The following is a 24,675-nucleotide window of genomic DNA, read 5'->3' as shown; positions in this document are numbered from 1 at the left end:
GTATAGGAATGTCGCACGCGCGCGACAGTTACTCCAAAAAGATAGGCATGCCAGCCGAACCCAGCGCGCGACCACCATGTTGAGAACCGCCATGCTGAGAACCGCCGTGCTGAGAACCGCCATGGTGCGAGCCGCCGTGCGAGCTACCGCCATCAGACTCGGCCGGAGGGACATTGCCGGCGTGGTGGTGCGAGCATTGAGCAGCACGGCTTTGCCAGACGCACTCAGCACAAGCACCGTTGTGGTAAGGAGGGAGGCGCACGCAATGCCGGAACTTGGGAGAGGCATTGGGGTTGCCACACTTGGAGGGACAACGGACAGCGGTGCGTCCGCGCGACTGGATCAGAACAGCGCGGAAGTAGCTCTCGCGACGAATGATGGTCGCAAACAGGTGCCGGATTTCCTCAGCCGAGCCAGTAGAGACCTTGATCTCGATGTCGCGCGACGGCAAAGCGGCGAGCGCGCGTTCAGAATCCTATAAGACGTGACGTTAGCTTTAGCGCGCGATAAGAAAAGAGAGTCAGGGAATATTTACATTGATGGCCAGGTTGCGGAAGAAAGCACGATTATTTGCGGACGCAGTGGGCAAAGTGATCCAGATCTCATTCTGGGTCCTGCGCACGACAACGGGACCGGCGATGGAATCGACGGTCGAAACAGCAGGGCCAGCAGGGACGAGAGACATGACGACGATCTCGAGTGCGCGCGCGCAAGATGTTGACGACGAAGATCGAGAGAGAGAGAGATGCGGGCGACAGAGAGTGAGAGAGAGAAGTGAAGATTGTTGATGATGAGGAAGAACTGAGCGTGCGACCGATTGTTGATGGAAAGTTGATAAAAGTGAGGATGAGGAGGGAAGAAGTTGAGGGCCGAATCGAGGGAAGGAAGGGCCGTTAATATAGACGGGAAAAGGTGAATCACCTCGAGCGGTTAACTGATCGCACGCGCCTTACAACAAAGATTCGTCAGCAACAAAGAACGAATCACCTCCAGTAATCAAAAGAGGTGCGCAACAATCACGACCAACAAAAGGTGATTCACAGGTCGTTGGTTGAGCGCACAACGGATGATAATGAGAGGCATCTAGCCGTGATTCACGGCGGGAGAATAAGGCACGCGCGCACACGCGCGGTCACGGGACTATTTGGAAACGACATCCCATTTGCATTATTTTCCTTATTTAATATCCCAACCATTACCTGTTGCCGGATACAATAAAAGCGATGCGCGCGCACCCAAAAAGAAAAATTGCCAGTGTTGGAATAGCCTCACTCGCGCGCGCAGCGGAAAGGAGGTAAAGCCGGGCCGGAGCTGCGGCCCCGGCGATTGGGTGACTAAGCAAGGAGCACGGACCGCATGAAAGACTTTTCATCCGGCCGTGAATAATCAAATGCAGTCGCACGACTTAGGTAGAAGACAGACCGAATATACCCAAATTGCAGAGGTATAACGTTCTCACCCATTGATTAAGTCTACCACGCAATGCATTGTTAGTAGACCTGCGAGTCTACGAACACTTTCCTTTAAATTTTTCAAATATTTTATTATAAACAGGTTTTATAACCAATATTCATAATCTTTTTATTCTTTTTATTTATTATTTCGCCAAAATATTTGTATATATTTTATAAAATGTTTATTTGGCCCAAATGCGGCGTATAAGGGTTTTGCAATTAAATATTTTATATAAATTTTACGCGCGGAATTTGGCGGTATTTATAATATAAATATAATTTATAATTAAAAATTTGGGCACGTTATAACAAATAAAAACGCGTAATAAAGTTTTTTAATAAAAATAAAAAATTAAATAAACGTAAAATAAACCGTTTTATATTATAATTATTAGATTTGGGGAATATTTATTTTATTTTATTTTCGAATATTTGGTATATTTGGTTTATATTATAATTATAAACCGTAATATTCTTTGCCCAGTAATATATTTTGGTAGCTAAACACGCAATTAAAAAATATTAACACTAATATATAATATAATAAACGGAATTACGTATTATTTAATATTGTTAATTGAAAAAAATAGTAATTATTTTATATAATTATTAATTATTTACTAATTTAGCCATTTCTGCTTGGAAAAACGTTAATATATTATTAAATGGTGATTTTATGGCGAATTTGGCGTATTATTTTACCAATTTTTATAATATTAATAAACGAAATACCTTTAAAAAAGTTGTGAAAAATTTGGCGGACCAATTTATTTATTTTATTTTGGTAATTGGCCTATTATAATAATAAAATAACGACCTTTTTTTTATTTAAATATTTTTTTTTCAATTTTTTTAATAGGGATTTCAAAAAAGGTCTCGAAAACGTTTTTTAAATTGTTAAAATTGTCCACGTTTTCCCACTATTCGTTATTAATTGGGGTGGGGGTGCGTATTTTTAAACCAAATTTGGATTATAAATTTTATTAATATTAATTTTAACGTTTTTTAAATAATTATAAAAAATGGTTAGTATAGTTTTATTATTTTAAATAATTATATGGAATAATTATTTATTTTCCATTTATTTTTAGTTAAATTTAATTAATATTATATATTTATAACCAACGCGCAATTTCGATTTTTGCCGCGATAATATTATATTAAATTGTTTACGCGCGCGGTTTATAAATAATTTAATTTTATCACCATTATTTGCTTATTTTTAAAAATTTTCACTACGGTTTTGTAAATTTTGGGCTTTACGACCGATATTGTTATTTATTTTACGTTTAAATATTATTTTTGGTTAATTTTCAATTATAATTAAAATTATTGTGGAAAATATAAATTTTTATTTATATTTATTAACGATATTTATTTTTGCAAATAATGGTTTTTCCAATATAAAATAAAACCGCGATTAAATTATAAAATTGTAAAATTTGTAAAAATTTGAAATTTTTATTATTGCAATTAAATTCCAAAATTCGGAAATTTTTTTACAAACGGTATTTTTTAATTGGGTTGGCCCCATATCCACCCCGCATTTTATTTAATTAAAAAAACTTTATTGTTTAAAAAAATTTTACGTTAATTTTAATCGGGTTTAATTTCGTTTCCCCATAATTTTTATTTTTTTTTGGTAATTCCGCAATAATTTTCGGTTTTTCACCCGATTATTTATCCAATTTTAATTATTACCAATTTAAATTACTTATTTGGTAATTATTTTTTATGATTATTTTATTATTTAATTTTAATTAATTATAATATTCTCATTTTTTATCATTTATTTTCGTTAAAACGTTTTGTCAAAATTTTAAAATAAAAATAATACGCAAATTTTATACGGGTAAAATATCCAAAACATTTTTTAAAACCGCGGATAAAAAAAATATTGTTAAAAAACGTAAAAATATACGTTTTAAATCCGGTGATATATTTTTATTTTTTTATTATGTATTTAATTTATTTATTTAATTTTATTTTAATTATTATTTTGTAAAAAATTCAAAAAATGCAACAAATTCTCGAATTAATTATCCCTAAAACACCTTTTTAACCTTTAATCCAAAAAATTATTTATAAATATTTATTTAATTATAAACTTTTCACGTTTATTATCGCGGTTTTGTGAAAAACTATTAAAACGTTTTTTATTAATTTTTTTATTGGTAAATTGTTTTATTTTTTTACGTTATAACCATCCATTATAATTATTTTAATACAAAATAATTTCCAATTTTTACGTTATATATATTTACCGTATTATTATCCAAATTAAAAATATAAATTTCGTTAAGTTTATTTTGAATATTATAAATAATGGGACGTATTCGCACGTTAATATATAATTTAAGTTTATATTTTATAATATTATACCCGTTAAAAATAGCCCCAAATTTAAAAATAAAACCAATCGCCCATTTTAATATAAATAAGTTTTTTGGTCAAAGATTATTATGGCTTTTTATTACGTAATATCCGCTAATAAACGGAAAAATAAATAATAAAATTTTTATTGTTGGAAAACGTATTATTTTGGAAATTTCTTTTAAATTTTTCCTTAACTTTTCGTTTAAAAACCTATTTCCGGTCCAAAAAAAACGAATTAAATATTTTACCGTTTAAATTATTTAATTTTATTTTTTATATTATTAAAAATTTTTTTGGCAATAACAAAATTTCTTTTGGCGATAAAACCAAATCCGACGAAAATAAAAAAAAATTAATTTATTATTATATTCGAAAAAAATAATAATATATTTTTATTTTAATTAAATAATTTAATATAATATATAATAATTATAAAAAATAATTACAATTTTTTAAAATTTGCGTTATTTTATTTAATTAAATATATAAATATTTTATTTTTTCCAATAATTTTTTCGTAAATTTTAATTTTGTATAAAACCCGCGGGTTACCCAATTCGGGCCAAATCCGCGAGCCCGCGGGCCCCCATTAACCCGCCAAAAAAACCTATGGGCCCTTACGGGCCCCCATTCCATTCCCATGGGTTAATGGGCCGGGCCGGGCCCCCAAGCTTTTCGGGCTTTGGCAGGCCTTACGCTCGCTCATGCTTTCGAGCATCTCCCAACTTACTGCAGCGACTTTTTAACTTCTTCCAAAACCTAGGCTGAAATTTATACATTGACCTTACCTTACCAGAAAAGGGAAACTCTTGGTACTATTAACATGAAAGAAATAACAGGTATATTCGAGACTTAAACCAGAGCCGTGACCAGTGGCTGGCGTGCGGTCGAAAATGTTCCTTGGAAGAATGTTGTAGCCAGAACTCCAAATTAGAGATGCAGTGCGCCGTACTGCATAGAATTATCATTTTCTGCTGTTATATACACTCCTTAGCATACCATGGATAGGAATATTTAACTTTTTTCTTTGTTTGAGCCTATATATGGTGAAGTGAAGCAATCTCCTCTGGGGCAGCATTTACTAACCTTTTTTCATGCTCTAGTAACATGCATTTTCGAATCTGGTTCGAACAGAGTATACTTGAGGCGTCGTAACTCGTTCACCAGTTTCCTTTGTTTATTTCCGACACCAATAATACTCGAGAAACTTGACACAGTTGTCGAGAAAGGTGGGAAACGTGTACACAGACGGGTCTTTGGTGGCGGCGGTTTGGTCAAACCGCTCGTGTCTTATGCATCGGTTTGTCGTCAAATGATATTCTATACTGTGAATTCGTATCTTTTTTGAACACAAAGAAAAACCAAAGGTTTGCTCGTGTAACTAATGGGAGAGTTGGGGGCACCTGTGAAAACCTTAGCTACTGATGATATTCAATCGCTGTAGGTCGAACTTTACCGGTTTCTTTTTTTTTGGCAGTTTTGCTGTTCAACTTTAAGAGGTTTGAATTGACAGGCGATTGTGGAAAGTAGTTGAGCAAATGTAAAAGACAGACTGGCGGAGGATATGTTAACGAAAGGTGTCAAGACAAATGGTCCCAAAAAGTGGGTTTCATACGAATTCCATCTGTTTAGTGGATAAAATGGGTAGAGTAAAGAAGGATAATCCCGGATGCCTAGTTTTGGTTCATAATGGTGACAGGCTTTCCCCTTATTTTGGAGGGCCCATATTAGGGACTAACGTGCCCGACCGAAGGAATTGCTGAACTATTGAAAATAGATGATTAACCTTGAACAGAATGAGAAACACTTGAGCAAAAGTAGATAGTGCCTGAGCAGCTTGAACAAAAGTGAGACAGATTATGTGGTAGATTCTAGTAATGCAGTCGTCCAGATTCGTCGCCTATAACAGGATTTGTGTCCAATATCAACAAAGTTTCATGTCGAATTATAAATGTTCACTTTCTAATATTAGATTTGATAGTTGCTATATCCATCCAAAGTGTGTATTGTTGTGCTAAAGCACGCTCACATCGTACATGGCGATTTCAAGTTCCCACCTCGGCAACACATAGTAACCAAAGCAGACTTTGATGCTAGTCTGCTCTCCACGAACCCCCAAACAAATGTTTTGCGAGGGCCCCATCGGGTATACTTCCGTCATTAGTACTGCCTGAATGTGACTGTCCCATCCCAAACCCATCAATGGGCAGAACAAGTACATCATGGAACAATCTTGGGGGACCAAGGGATGACAGGTTCCTGATGTCCGTTAAGGTGTTGTCGGTTTCTTGCAAGTATTCCCACACAACATCCGTCCATGCTGCTGGGCCGGTGGAGTTCATAACTTCGAAGCTTGTCAATTTCCAAGACGGGTCTTCGCCGACGGTGTTGATGTTGTGCTTTTGCTTCAGCTCTTGCCAAGATTGAATCACTCGGGATATCATCATCTGGAAAATACGGTGGCCAGGTGCGGCAGCAATAGTCCACTGGCAAAACTGAAGAGCGTGAGGGATGTCCGCCCATCTACCTCCGTCACGTTGGTCGAATTCAATACCGACAACAAGACGGGTCTCGTTGCGGAATGGCTTCGGTATCCAGTCGTCAATCGGTCTCAATGCGACAGTGTCCGTGTCTGTATAAACACCACCTTCAATATAAAGAATGAGATATCGAAGCAAATCGGACTTCATGCCGACATTAGGCAAAGAGTTGAATGTGGAGACGATAGTCTTGTTGTATCCAAAGTGGCGGTTGACGAAATCGTTTCCACCATCCTGGCCCACCAAAGTACTAAACAATAATTAGTTAAAACACTAGCAACCAAGTAAGCTTGTAGCATGGCTGGGTGTTGCGATAAGGGTTGACTGTACTTACTATACATAATCTGGGTTCATGGCCAACCAGGTAGCCGTCTGCCTCAGGGCATCTGACTTAACCAGAGACTTCTCACCAAAAACTTTGGGGAGCATAATCTGCCAAATGCTCGCAGGAATACGGTGGCCTGAGTGTGCTTTGACCCAGTCCGACCTTGCTGAAGCTGAAGCATCGTCCAAGGAGCCGTAATCTTTCGGACTAGTGAAGTCATGGTTGCGACGTTGACCAGTTTGGTGCAGATTTGACTTGCCATACAGTAGCCAGCAGATTGACAGTATCACCAAGGCGAGAACCGCCAAAAGGCGGGTGCGGTATCTTGGCCGTAAGAAATGCTGGACGGCTTGATCGCATTGCGAGAGTATAGTGTTTGGATTGGCAAGCCTGATCGCCATTTAATGTGGAAAAAGAGAGGTAAAAGTGAAGTATGGATATGTGGAACCAGCAAAGCAACGTGTGTCCTCTTCTTTTTTGCTTTTTTATATGAAGACGGATGTGAGTCTTGCGCGAGAAAGAACGTAAATACGGAGCAAATATGGGTAAAGGAAGAGAAAGCGGCGGGCCAATCGGTCGGTTTGGCGGAAACAATCAAAAAAGATAAAAAAAAACAAAAAATTAGACATGGAACATGGAATGATAGTTGACTGGAATGATAAGAAAGGCTTCCTTACGCATGAACACGTGAACACGATGGAAATTCCACCGTCTGGTGGTGATGGCGGTTGGTGGTGGTTCAATACTTAGGTTAAAAAGAATCCAGACCAGAGGTGGACAATTGACAATGGGACCTTGACAATTAACCAACATGACAAGGGTACAAACCACCTTGCCACGTAGTGAGGAAGACAGGGTAGATGGTATTCTTCTGCAAGGGCTGGCTGGGGTTCACAGTGGCGAGCCAAGGAATGTTTCGTATTTTCTCCGTACCAAAATTTCTTTATTCAGTGGGGTTTGCTGCACTACTATTGGTATGTGCGAAGTAATTGTCCATATATTCGATTAAGTCGCCCAAAAGCCAATTCGATCCGGCAACCTCCCAAGCTTCCCTCCCTACCTGCACCCGCAAGATACACTGTATTGCTTCGAAGTACATACCAACATACTGCGTAGAGCTGACCTTAAATTAGGTGCTGGTGTCGGTTCACTGCATGCCATGGGCGGCAACAAGATTAGAACGGCTTAACCGGCAAGCCGGCAAGCAAACGACATGGTTAAGGCGACATGCCACCTTCCTCATTGGTCTTCATGTTGGTCATCACGCCACTTTTTGCGTTCTTGGCGGGTAAGGGTTCGGCGACAAAAATAGTTTCTTATTGGCTTAAAGAGATGATAGTCTCTCCACTATGGAGTCTCGGTAAGGCTAAAGCAATTACACGACGAGGTACGAAAAAATAAGAACCCCCACCCCTTAATGAACAGTCCGGCGCTTGCCGCTTCGTAGACCGTGGTCATATTTATCTCCATCGAATCCAGATCGAAAGATGAACAAGCAGGCAAGGCTGGGCTACGTATACTATGTATGTTATTGCATTTTACTGACGGAGCCTACAGTGTTTAACCCCCTGCGTGCCCCTATGGCCTTTCCAACAGGCCCACTCCAATGTGAAGGGGGAAATTTTGGACCAATCAGCTTTGGGGTGTATGGACGACATCTTGGCTGTTGGTGCAGGGAACCAAATGAATTGCATGAGTACCTACATAATTATCGCTCTCGCGCTTGTAGTTTTATTTGAGCATCATCTCGGTCGTTTTCCATCCTTCCTAACAGTTCCGCTCGTGTAACTCGAAAAGGAAGCAAAGACAAAGCCCACCAACCATGGCACTCATTTGGGACACGGACGCTTTACCGACGATTGCTTCAACATGGACTGCTCCAACATCATGTTTTGCCAGTACACTATACTACCGCGTCTTTTACAAAGGGAATTTCTTCAGTAACCTATACGGAACGCCGACACCTGTTTTTGAGGGCAATACGCCCACTGGCGCCTGTGTCCCCCCTTCTTTTACCATGAATGTGCCTTTTCGAACAGATGGTGGTTGTCCTACAGGATACACGACTGCATGCACCGGTACCGGTACAAGTCGGTTGGGCACACAATTGACCACGGTGACCTGCTGCCCTAGGTACGTCTGTTGCCTTTAATTCCCATATTTTAACAAGGTCTCAAGAATCGCAATGCCCTCTTCGGGTCGGCAGACAAACTCCTCTTGTCAGCTAATAAGCTCTAAAATAGTGTCACCGGCGGTGATTTCTCCTTCATGTGTAAAGATCACCAGTACGGCTGTCACGCAACAGCAACAGTTGGTGCCGTATGGACGGGGGCCATCACAAATCTCGAAAACTCGAACTTTGAGTCTGTGACACGTACACCGTCGACAAACGAGGGACTTGAAGCATGGGGGATAAGGTTGATTTCAGTTAGTCATTTCAATACTGCTTCTAAGATATTAGATGTTTCCGTACCAGTTCTGACAATAATAGATCGCTTCTTCAACAGCAACCACAACATCTCCAACCGCCTCAGCAACCACAACCCCCGTAACCACAGCTCCAGTAACCGCCACTCCAGCAACCACAGCCCTCGCAAGTCAGACACCAGCCACGACGAGCGCCACAAGCGGCGACAACAACCCTACAGATGGTATTTCTACTGGTGCTATAGCAGGCATTGCCATTGGTGCCGCTGCTGTTATTGGTATCGCTCTTGCTGCTGTCCTTATCTACCGCATAAGACGCAACCGAGGAGCTACCTACAGCAACCATGACAGCCATGAGGCAACAGGAGAGGAAGGCATGGCGTACCTACCAAACAAACACCATGATATATACGCCTACCCTAATGGTACTCTTGACGGTAGAGTACATGAAGCAGCTGTACAAATTGATAATGGAGGAGTACACGAAGCTCCTACACATCTGGGTCGGACACAGCCTTGGGAGTTACAATAATGAATTATGAAGAGTAGTCATGTCGTTTCTTCTCTGGATGACAACCAAGCGCATAATCAGACACTACAGTACATTTCCCAGCAGGTATACTTTTTGGAGCGTGTGTAGACAACAATAGAGACGGTGCTTGACAAAGCCACTCTCTAAAAGTGCGAGGGCAATACCTAGTTTCGCAGGTAACCCATTTGACGTTTGGCGCCCGTGTGGGCCAATCCAGCTTCGCCCACCATCAGCAGTAAGAGGCCATCACCCTGACCGCGATCAACGTTTTACCAAGTCCTCAAGTCTACAAGCTTAGTCAGTTTACCGCCCGCAGCGATCAAAATGGTGAAGTCCTCCCTCGCTATGTCCTACTTCCAGACTTGGTCGGTTTTCAAAGTTAGCTAAGTCCGTCAAGGAGCAGTGCTCGGACACTAGTGGTAGACATATAGAATGGGCACCGAAAAGCCCGAGAATGGCCACATCATCACCACCATCACGACTCTCAATGCGGCCTGGGCCATGTTCCCGGCCGCCGCACCAATTCATGATCAAGAGTGATGTGCGGAGTGATAAATATGTCCAGATTGTAGGGGTACAGAGTTTGAGCTTGAGATACAGCATGTGATTCATGTATGTAAACTGCAAAAATATCAAAAACATACAACACCGAGGATTCCCCAGTGGTCACCCACCTGAGTACTAGTTCGGCCCTCACTGGTTTGACTAAGGGAGAGCGGACGGGATCCCGTATATTCCAGTGGGTATGGTCGTATGTGGCAGTAACATTAAGCATTGTTGATTATACTACAAGGATACGCTTCGACATAATACGGTAGCAGATAGGTGGGCAGTGGTGGAAAACAACAGACAACTCCTCGAAAAGATAAAGAGTTCAACCCCCTTTCGGGGTGTTCAACACAGATTTCGTTCCTTGTCATGGAATCTAGGCATCTATCAGTTCAAAATCAAGAGCTGTAAATCCCTAATCCGTTTTCCCCCTTCCCGGTCCACTGAGCAAAGCAGACCATTGGGTATGCATATCTCAAATCAAGTCGAGTGTCAAGTGTGCCACAAGAAATAATATTGACGTCGGTGGTAGATTGAACAATCAAATCTGAGTCTATTTAATGCCGCAGTATGTTTAAGAGAAACAATGATGAGTGAAGAAATTAGGTAGGTTAGTGTACATACAATGCATGCATTGCCCCAATCTATAATAGTTTTCTAAATGCAACCTTCCGACAGCGCCTAAAAGCTTTGGCGTCTAACCCTCCGAAATCTAATCCTTGTGCAAATTATACAAATCCCTAAAAACGGAGCCCTCTGTGGCCAGCAGCTTCCTGGGGTTGTCGAACTCCATGACCCTGCCCGCCTCGAGGACGAGGACCTTGTCAAAGTCGAGGATGGAGTCGAGCTTGTGCGCGATGGCGAGCACCGTCCAGTCTGCGAACCACGTCTTGACCACGCTGTCCACTATGGCGCTTGTTTCCTTGTCCAGGCTGTTGCGACATTTTGTTAGTATTATTGGGTAATAATGCAATTTAGAACGAGGTGGGGCCACATACCTGCTCGTGGCCTCGTCCAAGATCAGAATCGTTCCTTTCCTCAGCATGGCCCGCGCAAGGACCAGCAGCTGCGCCTGCCCCTGGCTCAGGACGCCGTTTTCGATGGTCGCGTCCAACCCGCCGAGGGCCTCGACCCTATCCCAGAGCCGCACCTCGCGCAGCACAGTATCAATCTCATCGTCAGTAGCGGCGCCGGCCGGGTCCACGTTCAGACGCACGGTGCCGTCGAAGACGTAGGCGGACTGTGGGATGGCCACGAGCCGTGAGCGCACAAAATCCGGCGGCAGGGTTGCGGTGTCGACGCCGTCGATCAGGATGGCGCCGTCGTCCAGGTCCATCATGCGCAGCAGGCACATGGTCAGCGAGGACTTGCCGCTGCCGGTGCGCCCGCAGATGCCAACTTTTTGTCCCGGCTGGACCGACAGGCTGACGTCGTTGAGCACGCGGCCCGAGGAGGGATACGAGGCGGCCAGGCCGCGGAGCTCGATCTCGCCGCGGGCGGGCCAGGACGCACCGCTCGGCTCGGACCAGGATGCCGGGAGGTTCTCGGGCCGCTCGGTTTCGAGATCGAGCGCGAAGGAGCGGATGCGGGACACGGCGCCGAGGGAGATTTCCAGGTTCACCCACGAGGTTATGGTGGACTTCATGGTTGCGCTAAAGGCCAGGATGTTGCTCAGTGCGATGCCGATGAATCCCGGGCCGATTTGTTCGCGGAGCGTCGTCGTGAGGACGATCAGGATCAGGGCCAGAAACATGATGAGCATGTCCACCGCGAAGACCAGCCAGCGCTGCAGGCAGTAGAGGATGTACGACGGCCGCTGGGAGTCGTTCAGGATCGCCATGTTTCTCTTCACGCTGCCGTCCTCCCAGCCAAAGGCGCGGATCGTGGCCAGGCCGTCGATGGTCTCGATGAACTGAGAGTAGAGGGGCGCCTTCAGTTCGATGTCGAGGAGACGCATCTGCCGCGACGTGCGCAGGTAGAAGTGCTGCACCAAGTAGAGAGACCCGAAAAAGAAGGGGATGATGATGCCCAAGTATCGCGACGTCACGCATATCAGGAGGAACTGCGCCACGCCGAAGCAGAGCGCCAAGATGGTTCCCAGCGCGGCGACTGGGAGTTCCATATCGATGAGCTGGAGGTCCTGACTAAAACGGTTCACGGTTACACCGCTGTCCACGGTGGTGTGGAAAGACATGGGTGCGCGCGAGACCTTTTCAACCAGCACTTCATGGAAATAGAGCCCGGTGCGGTTAATAACGACGATCAAAAGCTGGTATGTGCCGACGAGGCAGGCGATGACGGCACCGATGCCAAGGGCAACGTAAACGCCGATCCACTTGCCCAGGTTGGAGAGGGGATCCGCCGACGCGGCCCACCACTCCAGCCAGATGCTCGGGAAGGCGTCGCAAAACGCAAAGATGAGCATGGCCAGGACAAAGGTGATCATGACGAACTTGCCTGCCGCCTCCGCGTAGAACTTATAGACGGCTGGGTTGCCGAGCTGCCTTGCGGCGTTGGCCGCGGCCTCGATCTCGTCAGCGTTGGCCAGAACGGGCACCATTTCCACGGCGGTCGCCTCTGCTTGCTTGGTCTCTGCACGGGGTTTGCCCGCGCTGGTCCTATCCCCAATATCGACGGTCTGCTCCATCCCCGTGGGCGCTCCGAAATATCGAACCTGTCCCTTTTCGTTCAAGACAAGTACGGCGTCGGCATCATGCACACGGTAAGCGTTGGAACTGGCGAGGACCACGGTGATTCTGGCACTGCGAAGCAATCCGTTTTCGCCAAACAGGTTGTCGAAAATCAAGTGCTCTGTGTTGGAGTCGAGGCCGCTGAAGACGTCGTCCAGGACGATGAACTCTTTCCTCGAATACACAGCCCTAGCGATGGAGATGCGCTGACTTTGGCCACCGCTGACAGACATGCCTTTGGTTCCGACGGGGGTTTGATCCCCCTGAGGCCAGTTTGCAATATCAGTCTCCAGCGCGCAGGCCTTGGTGACGGCGTCGTACCACGCCTGGTCCCACGTAGAGTGTCCGACGATAATATCACGGATCTTGAGATTCGGCAGCCATGGGTTTTGGCTGCTGTAGGCGACGCCTGAGTAGTAGGTCCGAACCGTTCCCTCGAACAGGGAAAGCTCGCCCAAGAGACCTTTAAGAAGGGTCGATTTGCCACAGCCGACGGGTCCCAGGACCAAGGTCAACGCCCGACGCGGAATGTAGAGTTCATCCTGGATGTCAATGACCGGCTCGCTGTCCTCTTTCCACGAACATTTGCCCTGGAGAGCGACGATGACGTCCGCATTGTCCGTCGATACACTGTCGCTGCCAGCCCTAATGGTTCCGGCAAGCTCGTACTGATCTTCGGGACCGTTTCCTTCCAAGAGATGCTTCGTAGACTTGGACTCGCGGGTCTGTATCCCGCTGCGGCGCCGGTTGGAATCTCGCCCTGCCGGAGTCCTCTTGTCGTTCCTCTCACTGACATTGAGGTGATCCTGAATGCGCTGACAGGAGGCCATGGCTCCGGCGAGGAGGGGAAGCGCAGAGATGATGGCTGCGAGCGGTTTGTTCAGCAGGACGATGAGGGAAAAGGCAGTAAAGGCCTGCGCGATCGTGAAGCTGCCGTCGCTCTTGGAAGCGATGCCAGCATAGGTAGAAAAGGTTACTACAGGGCCGAGTACGGGGGTGCAGATCGCCAGCATTAGGGAAGTGCTCAAAAGAACCCTGAACTGTTTCGAAATCACCAGCTCCTTGGACCTCAGCTTGGTGATGACGGAAAACGCCATGTCGTTCAGGCCGGATATCCTGAGCGATTTGATGCTCCCGAGGGTTTTGGAGGTGGCCTCGACTCGGTTCTGGGACGCCTGTATCCAAGAAGCCTGGTGCTTGCCCGTAGGCACGGCGAGGAATCCGGTGCCGACCATGACTGCGATGGAGAGAGCGATGGGCATGGCGCAAGCGGCCCCGAGCTGTCTCCAGATGAGGTACATAGACAGTGCGATTTCTACCAAGCTGGCCCAAGTTTCATGCAGTTGGACGATGCCGTTGGCGATGGTCTCTATGTCGGTACTCATTAGGGTCAAGGCGGCCGAGGGGGCGACAGTGGACGCCGTGCTGTCCAGGTGGAGAGACTTTTGGTAGATGAGCGGCACCAAGCTGCCCCTCATCATGGATGCGGCACGGTACATTCGCAATTCGTATTGTCCAGTTGTGACCTAAAAACCGTTTAGCATCCTGGGACATGGTATAGTATATTTGGTTGTGGCAAAGGGCAGGGAATTCAGTTAGGACTAACAGCTATACCGGTGTACACCAAGAAGTAAGCCCCTATCAGGCCATATCCCCTATTATTGTAGGGTTGTTCTTGAGGAGTAACCGCGAGGTCGATGGCGGCGGTGATCAAGAACGGCTGCGCATATGTGAAGCCGATCTGAAGCAACTTGGGAATGATGGCCGCCATCAACGGGCCGCCAAAAGCCGACAGCCAAGCGTTGAACAAAGCACCGGGGGCGGCCCGGTCGGGAACCTTATCCCACACCTCGACCAGGCGTCCATACAAGACTTCGGAAACCATGGCCTCGTCGAGGGGATACAGGTCATTCAGGGACAACACCTTACTGTAACCTCTAAGGAACAGCGTGGAAAGCCAAAAGAAGACGCCCCTGTTTAGCGGGCCGCTGGTCACTTCGTGCGAGCATCCCTTGAGCTCTGGCAGGAGGATGGAACGTTTCTCCGTCGACTCGAGTACTAACATGACGGACCGAATGGCCAATGATGCGGTGAAGACGGCCGGGATGGTGCTAGAGTCCCCCAGCATCCAGAGGGTACGGGCCCGGGCGCAATCAAAGAGGATGGACAGGCCGAGGTACGCCGAAAGGCAGGAGGACGGCCGGATGGACCGGCTGTGCTCAAGCCATGAGAGGATGGCGTAGGCCACAGACGATACAAACGTAAGAGCAGCGCTGGGGATGGTTGTGCTGGTTTGCATGGTGCCGGACCCCATGTCACTAGCCCATAGGCCGAGCAGGGCGGCGCTGAGGCCAAGGTAACATATTGATGCGATCTAGACACACGAAGCAAAGGAAGAAAAAAAAAGAGAAGAGGAAGAGAAACGTCAGTCAAAAGATATTTATTGCAGGATTCGTAGAACACACCTTTTTTTGCCAGCCCAAGAGGCCGTCAGATACTTTAATAGGCTGGGCAATCAGGCGAATTAATTCGGTGGGTAAGAAACACAGCAAAAAGATGCCCGACACAGGTATCGAGAGTATGCTTTCTTCAAAGAGAAGCGTAAAGTCAAAGCCTCCGCGGCAGTCCGGCCCGGCCCAGGGGCCAAAGGATCGGTCAATGGAGACTGGGCAGGCCGTCTCGGGACCGAATGCCGACATGATCGGCGCGATTGATCAGCGACGGCGAACCTGACAAAAGAGAAACGGCAGGCAAAGTCCGCCGGAAATAGATTAGCGTGGGACTACTCGCTCCGGATAAGCACTAGAGAAGCAGAGAGAGGAAGACGAGTACCTGCACCGACTATTGTGAGGCAGGCCAAGGAGACAAGTGAATGGTCAGGGGAGGATGTTGTGGGGATGCGGATAGTAAGCCAGACAGTAAGCCAGTCAGTCATGCTTCTCCACCTTGAGAGAAGACTAATTTAACTTCTGTGCGTAAGGACCCCGTTTATATCGAAGCGACCCAATAAGAGCATTACGTGTGGGTGTTGGTTATCGTTTGCATAGACAGAAAAAAAAAAAAAAAAAAAAACAGAAAGAAACGAAACGACATGAGCTAGCCCCTCGGCATGGTTCGGGATGGTTACTTCCGGGTTTATGACACGCCCTGCAAACGAAATACACCACCCACATATGGGCGCCCTACCAATTGCATGATTGTTCTTCATTGATGCTGTGCGTACAATGACCGCCACACTGGGTCTTTGCATTTACTCCAACATATTGTACTCAATTGAACGCCCTCCTTGCCGTATCACGTGATGCCCCCTTTTCACTACATCCGGCCGGCGCTAGTTGGCCGCGCCGGGCTTAGACTGCAGGTGCCGGTTTCGATACCGAGCCGATTTTCGACCGGACTGCAGCCGAGTCTATCGGCGCGTGCACGCCCGAGCCGTGGTGTGCGCTTCGCCTCAACGTCCGAGGCTCCTCCCGCCGGCAAGACCGTACCCGTCGACAAGGGCGAGAAGAAATGGCACGAGAAGCTGTCGGAATGGAACAAAAAGCTCAAGTGGTACCACCACGCCGCCATAATTTTCGTGGAGCTGGCCATATGCGACTACTACTTTGACAAATGGGTCCTGGGCAGCTCCACCATCCGCACCGCCGACGCCTACGCCACGTTGGCGCTAGTTGGGGTGGATTACAGGCTCAATTTCGGCCGAGACTCTTGGATCGGCGGCTCACATTACGCCAGCGGCTCCCCGGCGGAGAGGGAAGCCCACGAGACCGCCCTGCACCGCCGCAACGCCGAGCGCGTCGTCGCCATGCTGAAGCGAAACGGCGGCCTGTATACCAAATTCGGCCAGGCCCTCGCCATGCAGGGCGGCGTACTACCCGAGGAGTACCAGCGGCTCTTCGGCGAGATGTTTGACGACGCACCGCAGGCTTCCTGGAAGGACGTGGAAAAGGTTGTGCGCCGGGACTTTGACGGCCGGGGAGTCGAGGAGGTCTTTGGCGTGCAAATAGTCGAGGAGGGCGATGTCAGCAACGCGCCACCTGGACCGATGGCCTTCTTTGAAAAGTCCCCCAAGGCGTCGGCGTCTATTGCACAAGTGCACTACGCACGGTTGGCCGACGGTAGAGAGGTTGCAGTCAAGGTGCAGAAACCCGAGGTGGCGAAGCAGGTCTCGTGGGACCTCTGGGCGCTCAGTGTTATGGCCAAGTGGACGGCGTGGTCGACCGGCCTGCCCGTGACCACCATCGGCGATTTCGTGGCCCAGAGGGTTATGGAGGAGACCGACTTCCGAAACGAGGCCGCCAACGCAGAGCGCATGGCCGAGCTGCTCGCTACGGATCCGAGCCTCGGAGACCGTGTGCACATCCCCAAAGTCTATCGCGACCTAACTACCGAGCACGTCTACACAACCGAGTGGATCCACGGCGTCACCCTTTGGGACAAGGACAAGATGACCGCCGCGCCTGCCCCACCTCCTCCCCCGGGAGCTGAACACAAGGGTGGCTTAGGCCTTCGGCTGGACGATGTGATGCGCACCGTGATAGAGCTATTCTCGGTGCAGATGTTCCGCTGGGGCTTTGTGCACTGCGACCCGCACCCGGGCAACATCCTTGTTAGGCAGCACCCATCCAAGCGCGGCCGGGCGCAGGTGGTGCTGCTCGACCATGGGCTGTATTTAACGCTATCCGACGACCTCCGGCGGCAGTACGCGCGATTCTGGGAAGCCATGGTGACGGGAGACGAGGCGGGGCTTAACAAAGTGTCAGCCGAGTGGGGCATGGATAATGTCGATGCGTGGGCGGAGGCGTCCATGTACCGTCCGCTGAAGAAGACCGAAGGGCAGGACGGTGCGGGAAAGAAACGGTCTCAGGAGACGGCCAAGGAGCGCCAGGACCGCATAACGCGGGAGGCGGGCGCCTACTTTGGCGAAGAGGGCAAGTTCCCCCGCGAACTGCTATTCCTGGAGCGTAACATCGCGCTGGTGCAGGGCAGCAATCGCTTCCTCGGCGACCCCGTGAACCGCATCAAGCTGATTGGGCTTTGTGCCATGCGTGCCCTGCGGAAGGACGAGCTGGAGCGCGGCAGCGGCCACGTCGGCGTGACCGGCTTCGTCGGAGCCACTTTGCGGACGATGCGCGGCAGGTTCACCCTGGCGATGCTGGACGTGGCGTACAGCTGGAGCCGGATCAGACAGTATTTCGGCTACGGCGACGGCTTCGAAGCCGATTTGAAAGAAGCCGAGGAGAGGCAGCTGAGGGAGATGAAAGATACCGTTGCGGAGCTTTTCGGTGTCACTGTTGACTGAGACCCGATAGTAGGCTTTTATTTGGTTTTTTATGTTTTGATTTTGTTTTGTTTTAGTATTGAAATCTCTCTACTGGGTTGTGGTCCTCATCTCATTTGGATAGAATGTGTAAAGCAATATAATAGAATGTCATGTTTTTTTTAAAAGTCTCTCCAGCAATAGCCGTAAATAGAACCATATTGAGAAAACAACAAACACCCTCAAGACTTCACGACATCGACGTGCATGTTCTCCAACCCAGCGGAAATAACCTCTCCGGCCATCACGATCTCATACTCAATATCGTTTTGCGCCTCGACGTACAGCCAATTCTTCTCGCCAGCCATTCGGAAGTTGGACAAGGCCAACTCGTCCGGAACGATGCATTTTTTCATGTCGGGATTCGCAGCACAAGCCGCCTCCACCCGCAGCTGGATGTCGCAGCTGCGATCCAAAAGTCCAAACAGGAAGTGCGCCTCGTCGACCGTGTGCCCCACGCTGATCAGGCCGTGGTTGAGCAGGACGGCGGCCTTGCCGCGCGGGCCCAGCACCGAGGCCAGACGCCGCCCTTCCGCCTCGGCGGTCACGATGCCGCCGTAGCTTGTGTCGGTCGCCAGGGCGTCGCCATACAAATCGCATATGTCCTGGGTGAGCATCTCGAGCGGCCTCCCCAGCGCGGCCCAGGCGCGTCCCGCGATTGTGTGCGCGTGGCAGATTGCGTGGACGTCAGCGCGGGCTTTGTGGATTTCGGCGTGGATGTGGAAGCCAGGTTTGTTTGCGGGGCGGGCCTGTTGTGAGTTTTAGTGTCAGCATGGTTTTGCTCCAGGTGTGACCAAAAAAGAAAAGAAGAAGAAAATAGATGAAATGAGTACAAAGAAAACAGGAAAAGAAACAAAGAGCTCTTACACGGTTCCCACCAACAACAACACCGGAATCAATATCAAAACACAGCATATCATTCGCGTTCAACAGCCCAAAGTGCTTTCCTATCGGGTTCATCCATATGTAGTTGGGAAACTCCGGGTCGCGCACACTGATGTGGCCCGAGATGCCCTCAGTGAAGCCAACCCGCGCCCAGTTACGGAACGCGGCGGCCATGTGCACCAGTATGTGCTCCCTGTGCTTCTGGTGGCTGTCAAAGTTTGGGATACCTGCGCTCATCAGTTTCACATTTCTCCAAGCGCTTGGCTCCCCACAGACCGGTTTTAATTTGGACGTACCTGTCAGCGGATTGGGTCCCAGGCTGAGCTCGTGAAGTTGACACTCCATCTCCGGCTCGCCGCTGGCCATCTTGGCATCTTTTAGTGGGATTTCTTCCGGTAGGTTTGCGGACGGTGTCATTTTACGTATTTTCTCTTTTCTTTTCAAAAAAAAAATAAAAAAATAGCGGTAATCCTTGGTTGCTCAGAAGATGATAGAAGGTTGAAGCGGCTTTACTCAAAGGTAATGCCAACACCTAGGTACTGGCAGTTGGTTGTTGGTTACAGAAATGTAACCATAATGTCACCTCCAAGTCCCAAACCAGACTACGCGAATCCAGCGCTTACTTCTAGAATGTCGGTAACCCACCCCATTTTTGGATGGTTCATCATTAAAAGGACTGATAATGTTTTTGCTCCTGCTTCCACAGATAGCCAGATAAAACCTGACGAAGCTTACAAAAGATAATAATACATCTAAGGTGGAGCATGGACAGTAAGCCACCTTACACACGGACTCAGTAATTCACACGACCGATCGGATTGTAGTAAGAATCTCTAAAGCGTTACTGACACTCGCAGTCACATGCGCAACCTCCACAAATATTCAAAGTTAGTGTCTTGCTTAATCCCAGCATACAGCAAACAAGGACCCCACTTACATTTTCCTGATTGAACAGACCATAGTGATGCGACGGCGTATCAATGACAGCTTTGATGAAGGACAGGTGTTTGTGATCCCACCCCAGCATCGTCTCATCTCGGAACACGTCCACACGGCAGGGAACACCCTTGTCGCCGCCCTTGGGGGGTGCGCGATCCACGCTCCGCAGCAAGACCCCCGGCGGTAGTATCGCCCTGCCTGCTGCCTGCTGCGAGTCTGTCCCTTCAAAGCTCCCGGTCTCTACCGAGGTCCACTCCCCGCCCAGCGGCTTGTACATGGCCGACCTGCTGGGGACCAAGAAGCTCTTTGCGCGCTTCTCCGTCGTGAAGCGCACGCTCTTGCCGCCGCACGCTGCCCCACCCCACGTGGGGAGCTCCCAGTCGTGCAGCATGTCGTGGCAGTTGTCCAGGGACTTTTGCACGAGCTCCGGCAGCTGCACGTCCGGTGGTGGCGTGTCGCTGGGCAGCTTCGCGCCGCACACGAGGAAGGGAGAGTCCATGAGCAGGATGCCCGCTACGCGTATGCGTGAACTGGGTTCGGTGGCGAGGGCCCGGGCGATGGCCATGGAGAGGTAGCCGCCGAGTGACCAACCTTTTTGTTGTATAGGGATTTCTGCATTAGTCCGATACTGTTGTTTATATAGGCGTCAAGTGGTGGAGGTAGTTTGACGAACCGCCTAGGAAGATGGTACCGCGAATGCCGGCACCCTTGATCAGGTCAATGTAGTGCTTCACCATCTCGTCGATGCCGCCGTCCCATCGCTCCGAGGTGAAGTACTTGGGGTTGTGGAGAGCCCAGACATCGCGACCCAGGCTGCCGAGGGAGAAATAGCTAAAGGTTGTACCGCCGCCGTCGTGGATAAGCACGAGAGGCGTCGGGCGGATTGCCTGGCCTCGCGGTGCGGTTTGCACCTTCATGGGATTCTTGTCGTTCAACATGGCTGGGACGGGATGGAGGAAGATGTTGACGACAAGTGTAAGCTACAGCCGTTCAAGACAGAGGATAACAACGGATGCGGCTTTGATTATAAGGTCCGGTGGGAACTAGAAAAAGAACAAATAAACAAAAGGACAATATACTTGACAGAAAGCGGGTACCTATACAACACCTGGGACCAATAAACAAGGTACAAATGTATTACATGATGCACACACAACCGATATTATCAGCAAACAGCCTCCTACTGTCCGCCCACCGGCCCCACCGGAACCACAACCGTCTCCCCCAGCTTACACACGTCAAACAGACCCTCAGCGGGCATTCCCTTCCTGGCAAGGGCCAACCGAAGCCGCCTCGGCGGGTCTCGCACGTCCTCGTCGCCCATGACCCACGTGCCCCAATGCATGGCCAGGCCGCGCCCGCACCGCGTGTCCCGGAAGATCTCCACGGCGTCCGCGGGGCTGGCGTGGATGCTCGCCATCAGCCCTCGCGGCTCGTAGGCGCCGATGGGCAGCAGACCCAGCGCGAAGGGCCCGTGGAGCTTGCCGATCTGCGCAAACGCCGGACAAGCGGGAGGCAGCTCGTCCACGTGGGAATCGTAGTACTCGTCCTCAAAGTCGGCGTCGACTTCGGTTTTGCCCTGGGCCTCCGTCTCGGCGATGCGTGCGGCTTCGGCGGCGGCGGCGGCCACGGCGTGAGGGATGGCTCGGTAGCCGGTGTCGCCGGCGAAGAACACTTTTCCTCCACCTGATTCGACCGCCCACGAGGCCCACAGGGTCCGGTCCGTGTTGAAGGGCGTACGGCCCGAGTTGTGCTGTGCAGGGAGGCAGGTCAGGCGCGCCGAGATGCCGGCCCCGTCGAGCGACTGCCCGGCGATGACCACGTCGGCTTCTCGCCACCAGTCTAGCTCCGTCACGGCGGTAATTCCACAGGACCTGAACCAGTCGGCGTTGCCGAGGGGTGCAAAGAAATGCGCGTTGGGGTGGTGTTTTTGGATCTCTGCGATGGTCGGGTAGCTCATCTAATTTGATTGTAAGCGGTGGATTGGTTGTGGGAAGAATCAAAAAAAGAAAGAAAAAAAGAAAAAAGAAAAAAACAAAGGACGAAATACGCAGCACACGCCGCAGACACATACATGGTCATAATGATTGTGAGAAATGACAACAATGTCAACAATTGGTATGTCGCTGATCGTGCACGGCGCCTCGGTGAACCTTTTCGGGCCAAGGAAGCTCACTGGCGAACAGCGGTCCGTCATGACTGGATCGAACAATACCCGCAGACCGGATGGGAACTCGACCAGGTAGCATGCGTGGCCGAGCCAAGTGGTGCGCAGCTCGCCGTCGACTGCCGCCGTTCGTTGCTTGCCTAGGTTTGGGCGCATCACCGGCATATCTGCATGTGCTACAGATGGACTTTTGGGATTGGTTGGAGGAGTCAGCTTCACCGTTCTACTTTCGCTGCTTCTTGGGGTATTCCTTGATCAAGTATGCAGTATGCAAAACCTACTGCGTCCAAGTGCTTCCCCATTTCCGTCTGTTTGTGCGTTAGCATAATCATGTTTTGCCGGGTGAACAGGAATGGTTAAGATGTCTGTATACTTCATCAAATGAGCTTTGACTGCTTCGGGATCCCAAGGCAGCCAGCTAGCCCAGGGGTTTTGAAAAGTTCCATTCTTTTGGTGGTGTTTGCCGATTTCGACCCCTTCCGGAATCGGACTATCCGATACAAGCTTCACTGAAATGCTAATTTCAGTCATGTTGAACTAACAGTTTAGCGTGGGTTGCTGCTGTAATTGTGAATTGAGATGCCTTTCAGTGGCTGTCTGAACTTTTCTTTAAGGGTGTTGGTGTTGCGATTACGTGGTGAGTGGATTATTTCTTATACCTAATTAGGAACTGGGGTATTACTCCGAGCCTTAGTAAGTCCAATCAAAGGGCGGGATTTTGGGGAGCAAACCCTGAACATGTAAGTGCAACAAGCAGTTTTACTCAAATAATTAATTCATATTTCACATACAACTTTACAATATACGCCCTACAGGTAAACACGTTGAAAAGCGCGCCTCATCCACAGGCCCCACATGTTACTCTATACTGTACGAAACCCTACTGTTCCCTTTGGACCTCGAAATTTTCTTCACCGTAACCCTGCCCACGAGCCCCGTGTCCCGCACATGCGTCCCACCACACGGGTACGCCCCAGCGCCCTCGATATCCACGGCCCGCACCAGCCCGCCGTCGCTGGGCATGACAACCGCCTGTGGGACGGTGGCACACCTCGCTCTAAGTTCCTCCTCTGTCCAAAAGTAGACCTTGACCGGCAGCGCGGCCGCGACGAACTCGTCGACCTTGCGCTGCACTACGTCCTTGCACGACCCGTCGATGGTGCCCTCAAAGTTCACAAAGGCGCTCTCGGGTGCGTGCGAAGCCCCCAGCTCCACCACCGGCGCGGGCATGCTGTCGGCCATGTGCCGCACCGCGAGCGCGACCAAGTGTCCGGCCGTGTGCACTCGCGAGTGTAGAGTGCGGCGCGCGTCGTCGACTACCTGCTCGACGGCCTCCTCGCCGTCCACAAACTGCGTGAGGCCGGCGAAGCTGCCCAGGTGGAGGATCTCGCCGCCGTCGACGGCGTTGCGCACGGCAGTGACGCGGAACTCGGCCCCGGTGCTGCCTCGCATGACGCCCGTGTCGTAGGGTTGGCCGCCGCCCTGGGCGTAGAAGATGGTCTCGGCCGTCACTACCACCAGGTCTTGGGCGGTAGCCTGTTTGAACAGCAGCTTGTTCTCGTCAGAGAGGGCCGACACGGGTCGCACCGACCTCACTTTGGTGATGTGGCTCCGTAGCGACTCGTCCCGTTGGTAAAGCGGTATGGTGCCTGTCTGGGTTGTGCGTCAGTTTCTTGCTTGAGGTCGACAAGCGTAATTCTCGTGCGTGATGCTATCGAAGAGTTCTTACCATTTTGCTGACGAAACGTGTTGATATGAAATGCGATGATGCAAGGAACTGATGTCTGAGTTTGAAAATGTGTCTTGCCAGCGTGAATGCCGGGGACTTCGCGAGCTATTTTGTTATGTTCGAATGCCGTGATTCAAATTACTACCGCCCGCAGGCTTCTTTTGAATGGCCTGGTCAATTGATGTCTTGGGAACTTGACACTTTTACCTGTCATTCCACCCCACTGTCTCAGTCCGGCCCCTGTCCTGGTCTGACCAGCCTTTGGCCCCAGAGTATTAGTAAATCAAAGCCCCTCTGACATGAAGCTCATCAGCAATTACCGGCGGGGCATAATTCACTTGCACCCTTAAAAGCAGGGGCACCAGTGAAATACTAGTCTTGAACTAATGGGGACACCGGTAAATATCATAGGCGAGGCCCGTCAACTGTCGAAACTTTGTCCGCACCGAATTCCGAATTTTCCTGAATTATAGTGATAAAATTTTCAACCATTTTGTTCTTAGCTACAATGGGTTGGAACGCTGCTTCATCATCTTCCCTAATTCTTAGCCCTGTATTAACAATACTTCGCGTCGAAAAATAAAGATGGCACAGACAGCGGTTTCGAGATTACATTAAATGGTAAAGTAAAAAGCAAACATAACTTGTAAAATTTTAAGCCAAATAGTAAATAAGATATAAAGATTGATTGGGTACATAAGAAAAAATCCCGAGCATTTTGTCTGCAGATATGCTTTGTAGC

General features: G+C 49.1%; 8 protein-coding genes across 8 annotated transcripts; 2 read left to right on the top strand and 6 right to left on the bottom strand.

Annotated features, from left to right (window-relative positions):
* Positions 1-5,923: 5,923 nt before the first annotated feature.
* Positions 5,924-7,570, bottom strand: PgNI_08023 (uncharacterized protein; the record flags this gene model as incomplete). Its single annotated transcript, XM_031128025.1, has 2 exons — positions 6,705-7,570; positions 5,924-6,620 (listed from the first exon to the last, which is right to left on the bottom strand). The coding sequence occupies exons 1-2, from the start codon at positions 7,094-7,096 to the stop codon at positions 5,924-5,926; spliced, it is 1,089 nt and encodes a 362-aa protein (XP_030979263.1). The 5' UTR covers positions 7,097-7,570.
* Positions 7,571-8,468: 898 nt separating this feature from the next.
* Positions 8,469-9,765, top strand: PgNI_08022 (uncharacterized protein). Its single transcript, XM_031128024.1, has 3 exons — positions 8,469-8,828; positions 8,939-9,122; positions 9,187-9,765. The coding sequence occupies exons 1-3, from the start codon at positions 8,518-8,520 to the stop codon at positions 9,652-9,654; spliced, it is 963 nt and encodes a 320-aa protein (XP_030979264.1). The 5' UTR covers positions 8,469-8,517; the 3' UTR covers positions 9,655-9,765.
* A 373-nt stretch (positions 9,766-10,138) lies between these two features.
* PgNI_08021 (uncharacterized protein) lies at positions 10,139-10,422 on the bottom strand (the record flags this gene model as incomplete). The annotated part of the gene is made up of 2 exons (XM_031128023.1): positions 10,139-10,328; positions 10,376-10,422. 2 exons carry the CDS (start codon positions 10,420-10,422, stop codon positions 10,139-10,141), a joined length of 237 nt encoding a protein of 78 aa, XP_030979261.1.
* A 330-nt stretch (positions 10,423-10,752) lies between these two features.
* Positions 10,753-15,592, bottom strand: PgNI_08020 (uncharacterized protein; the record flags this gene model as incomplete). Its single annotated transcript, XM_031128022.1, has 4 exons — positions 10,753-11,135; positions 11,202-14,419; positions 14,500-15,267; positions 15,359-15,592. The coding sequence occupies 4 exons, from the start codon at positions 15,590-15,592 to the stop codon at positions 10,916-10,918; spliced, it is 4,440 nt and encodes a 1,479-aa protein (XP_030979262.1). The 3' UTR covers positions 10,753-10,915.
* A 602-nt stretch (positions 15,593-16,194) lies between these two features.
* Positions 16,195-18,195, top strand: PgNI_08019 (uncharacterized protein; the record flags this gene model as incomplete). The annotated part of the gene is made up of 1 exon (XM_031128021.1): positions 16,195-18,195. The coding sequence occupies one exon, from the start codon at positions 16,195-16,197 to the stop codon at positions 18,193-18,195; it is 2,001 nt and encodes a 666-aa protein (XP_030978719.1).
* A 200-nt stretch (positions 18,196-18,395) lies between these two features.
* PgNI_08018 (uncharacterized protein) lies at positions 18,396-19,464 on the bottom strand (the record flags this gene model as incomplete). Its single annotated transcript, XM_031128020.1, has 3 exons — positions 18,396-18,962; positions 19,081-19,325; positions 19,395-19,464. 3 exons carry the CDS (start codon positions 19,462-19,464, stop codon positions 18,396-18,398), a joined length of 882 nt encoding a protein of 293 aa, XP_030978718.1.
* A 475-nt stretch (positions 19,465-19,939) lies between these two features.
* Positions 19,940-22,369, bottom strand: PgNI_08017 (uncharacterized protein; the record flags this gene model as incomplete). The annotated part of the gene is made up of 5 exons (XM_031128019.1): positions 19,940-19,942; positions 20,036-20,628; positions 20,711-20,977; positions 21,271-21,997; positions 22,112-22,369. The coding sequence occupies 5 exons, from the start codon at positions 22,367-22,369 to the stop codon at positions 19,940-19,942; spliced, it is 1,848 nt and encodes a 615-aa protein (XP_030979426.1).
* A 693-nt stretch (positions 22,370-23,062) lies between these two features.
* On the bottom strand, positions 23,063-24,080 carry PgNI_08016 (uncharacterized protein; the record flags this gene model as incomplete). Its single annotated transcript, XM_031128018.1, has 2 exons — positions 23,934-24,080; positions 23,063-23,857 (listed from the first exon to the last, which is right to left on the bottom strand). Exons 1-2 carry the CDS (start codon positions 23,934-23,936, stop codon positions 23,063-23,065), a joined length of 798 nt encoding a protein of 265 aa, XP_030979424.1. The 5' UTR covers positions 23,937-24,080.
* Between the last annotated feature and the right edge of the window lie 595 nt (positions 24,081-24,675).

This window comes from Pyricularia grisea, assembly GCF_004355905.1.
Source record: "Pyricularia grisea strain NI907 chromosome V map unlocalized Pyricularia_grisea_NI907_Scaffold_6, whole genome shotgun sequence".
Lineage (NCBI taxonomy): Eukaryota > Fungi > Ascomycota > Sordariomycetes > Magnaporthales > Pyriculariaceae > Pyricularia > Pyricularia grisea.
The sequence above is the reverse complement of the archived record's forward strand: the minus strand, read 5'-3'. Positions and strand labels throughout refer to the sequence as shown.

Coding starts and splice junctions, on each gene's coding strand:
- PgNI_08022 (XM_031128024.1), top strand. CDS start 8,518: ATGGCACTCATTTGGGACACGGACGCTTTACCGACGATTGCTTCAACA. Junction 8,829..8,938: donor ACGGTGACCTGCTGCCCTAG/GTACGTCTGTTG, acceptor GCTCTAAAATAG/TGTCACCGGCGGTGATTTCT. Junction 9,123..9,186: donor GGGGGATAAGGTTGATTTCA/GTTAGTCATTTC, acceptor TGACAATAATAG/ATCGCTTCTTCAACAGCAAC.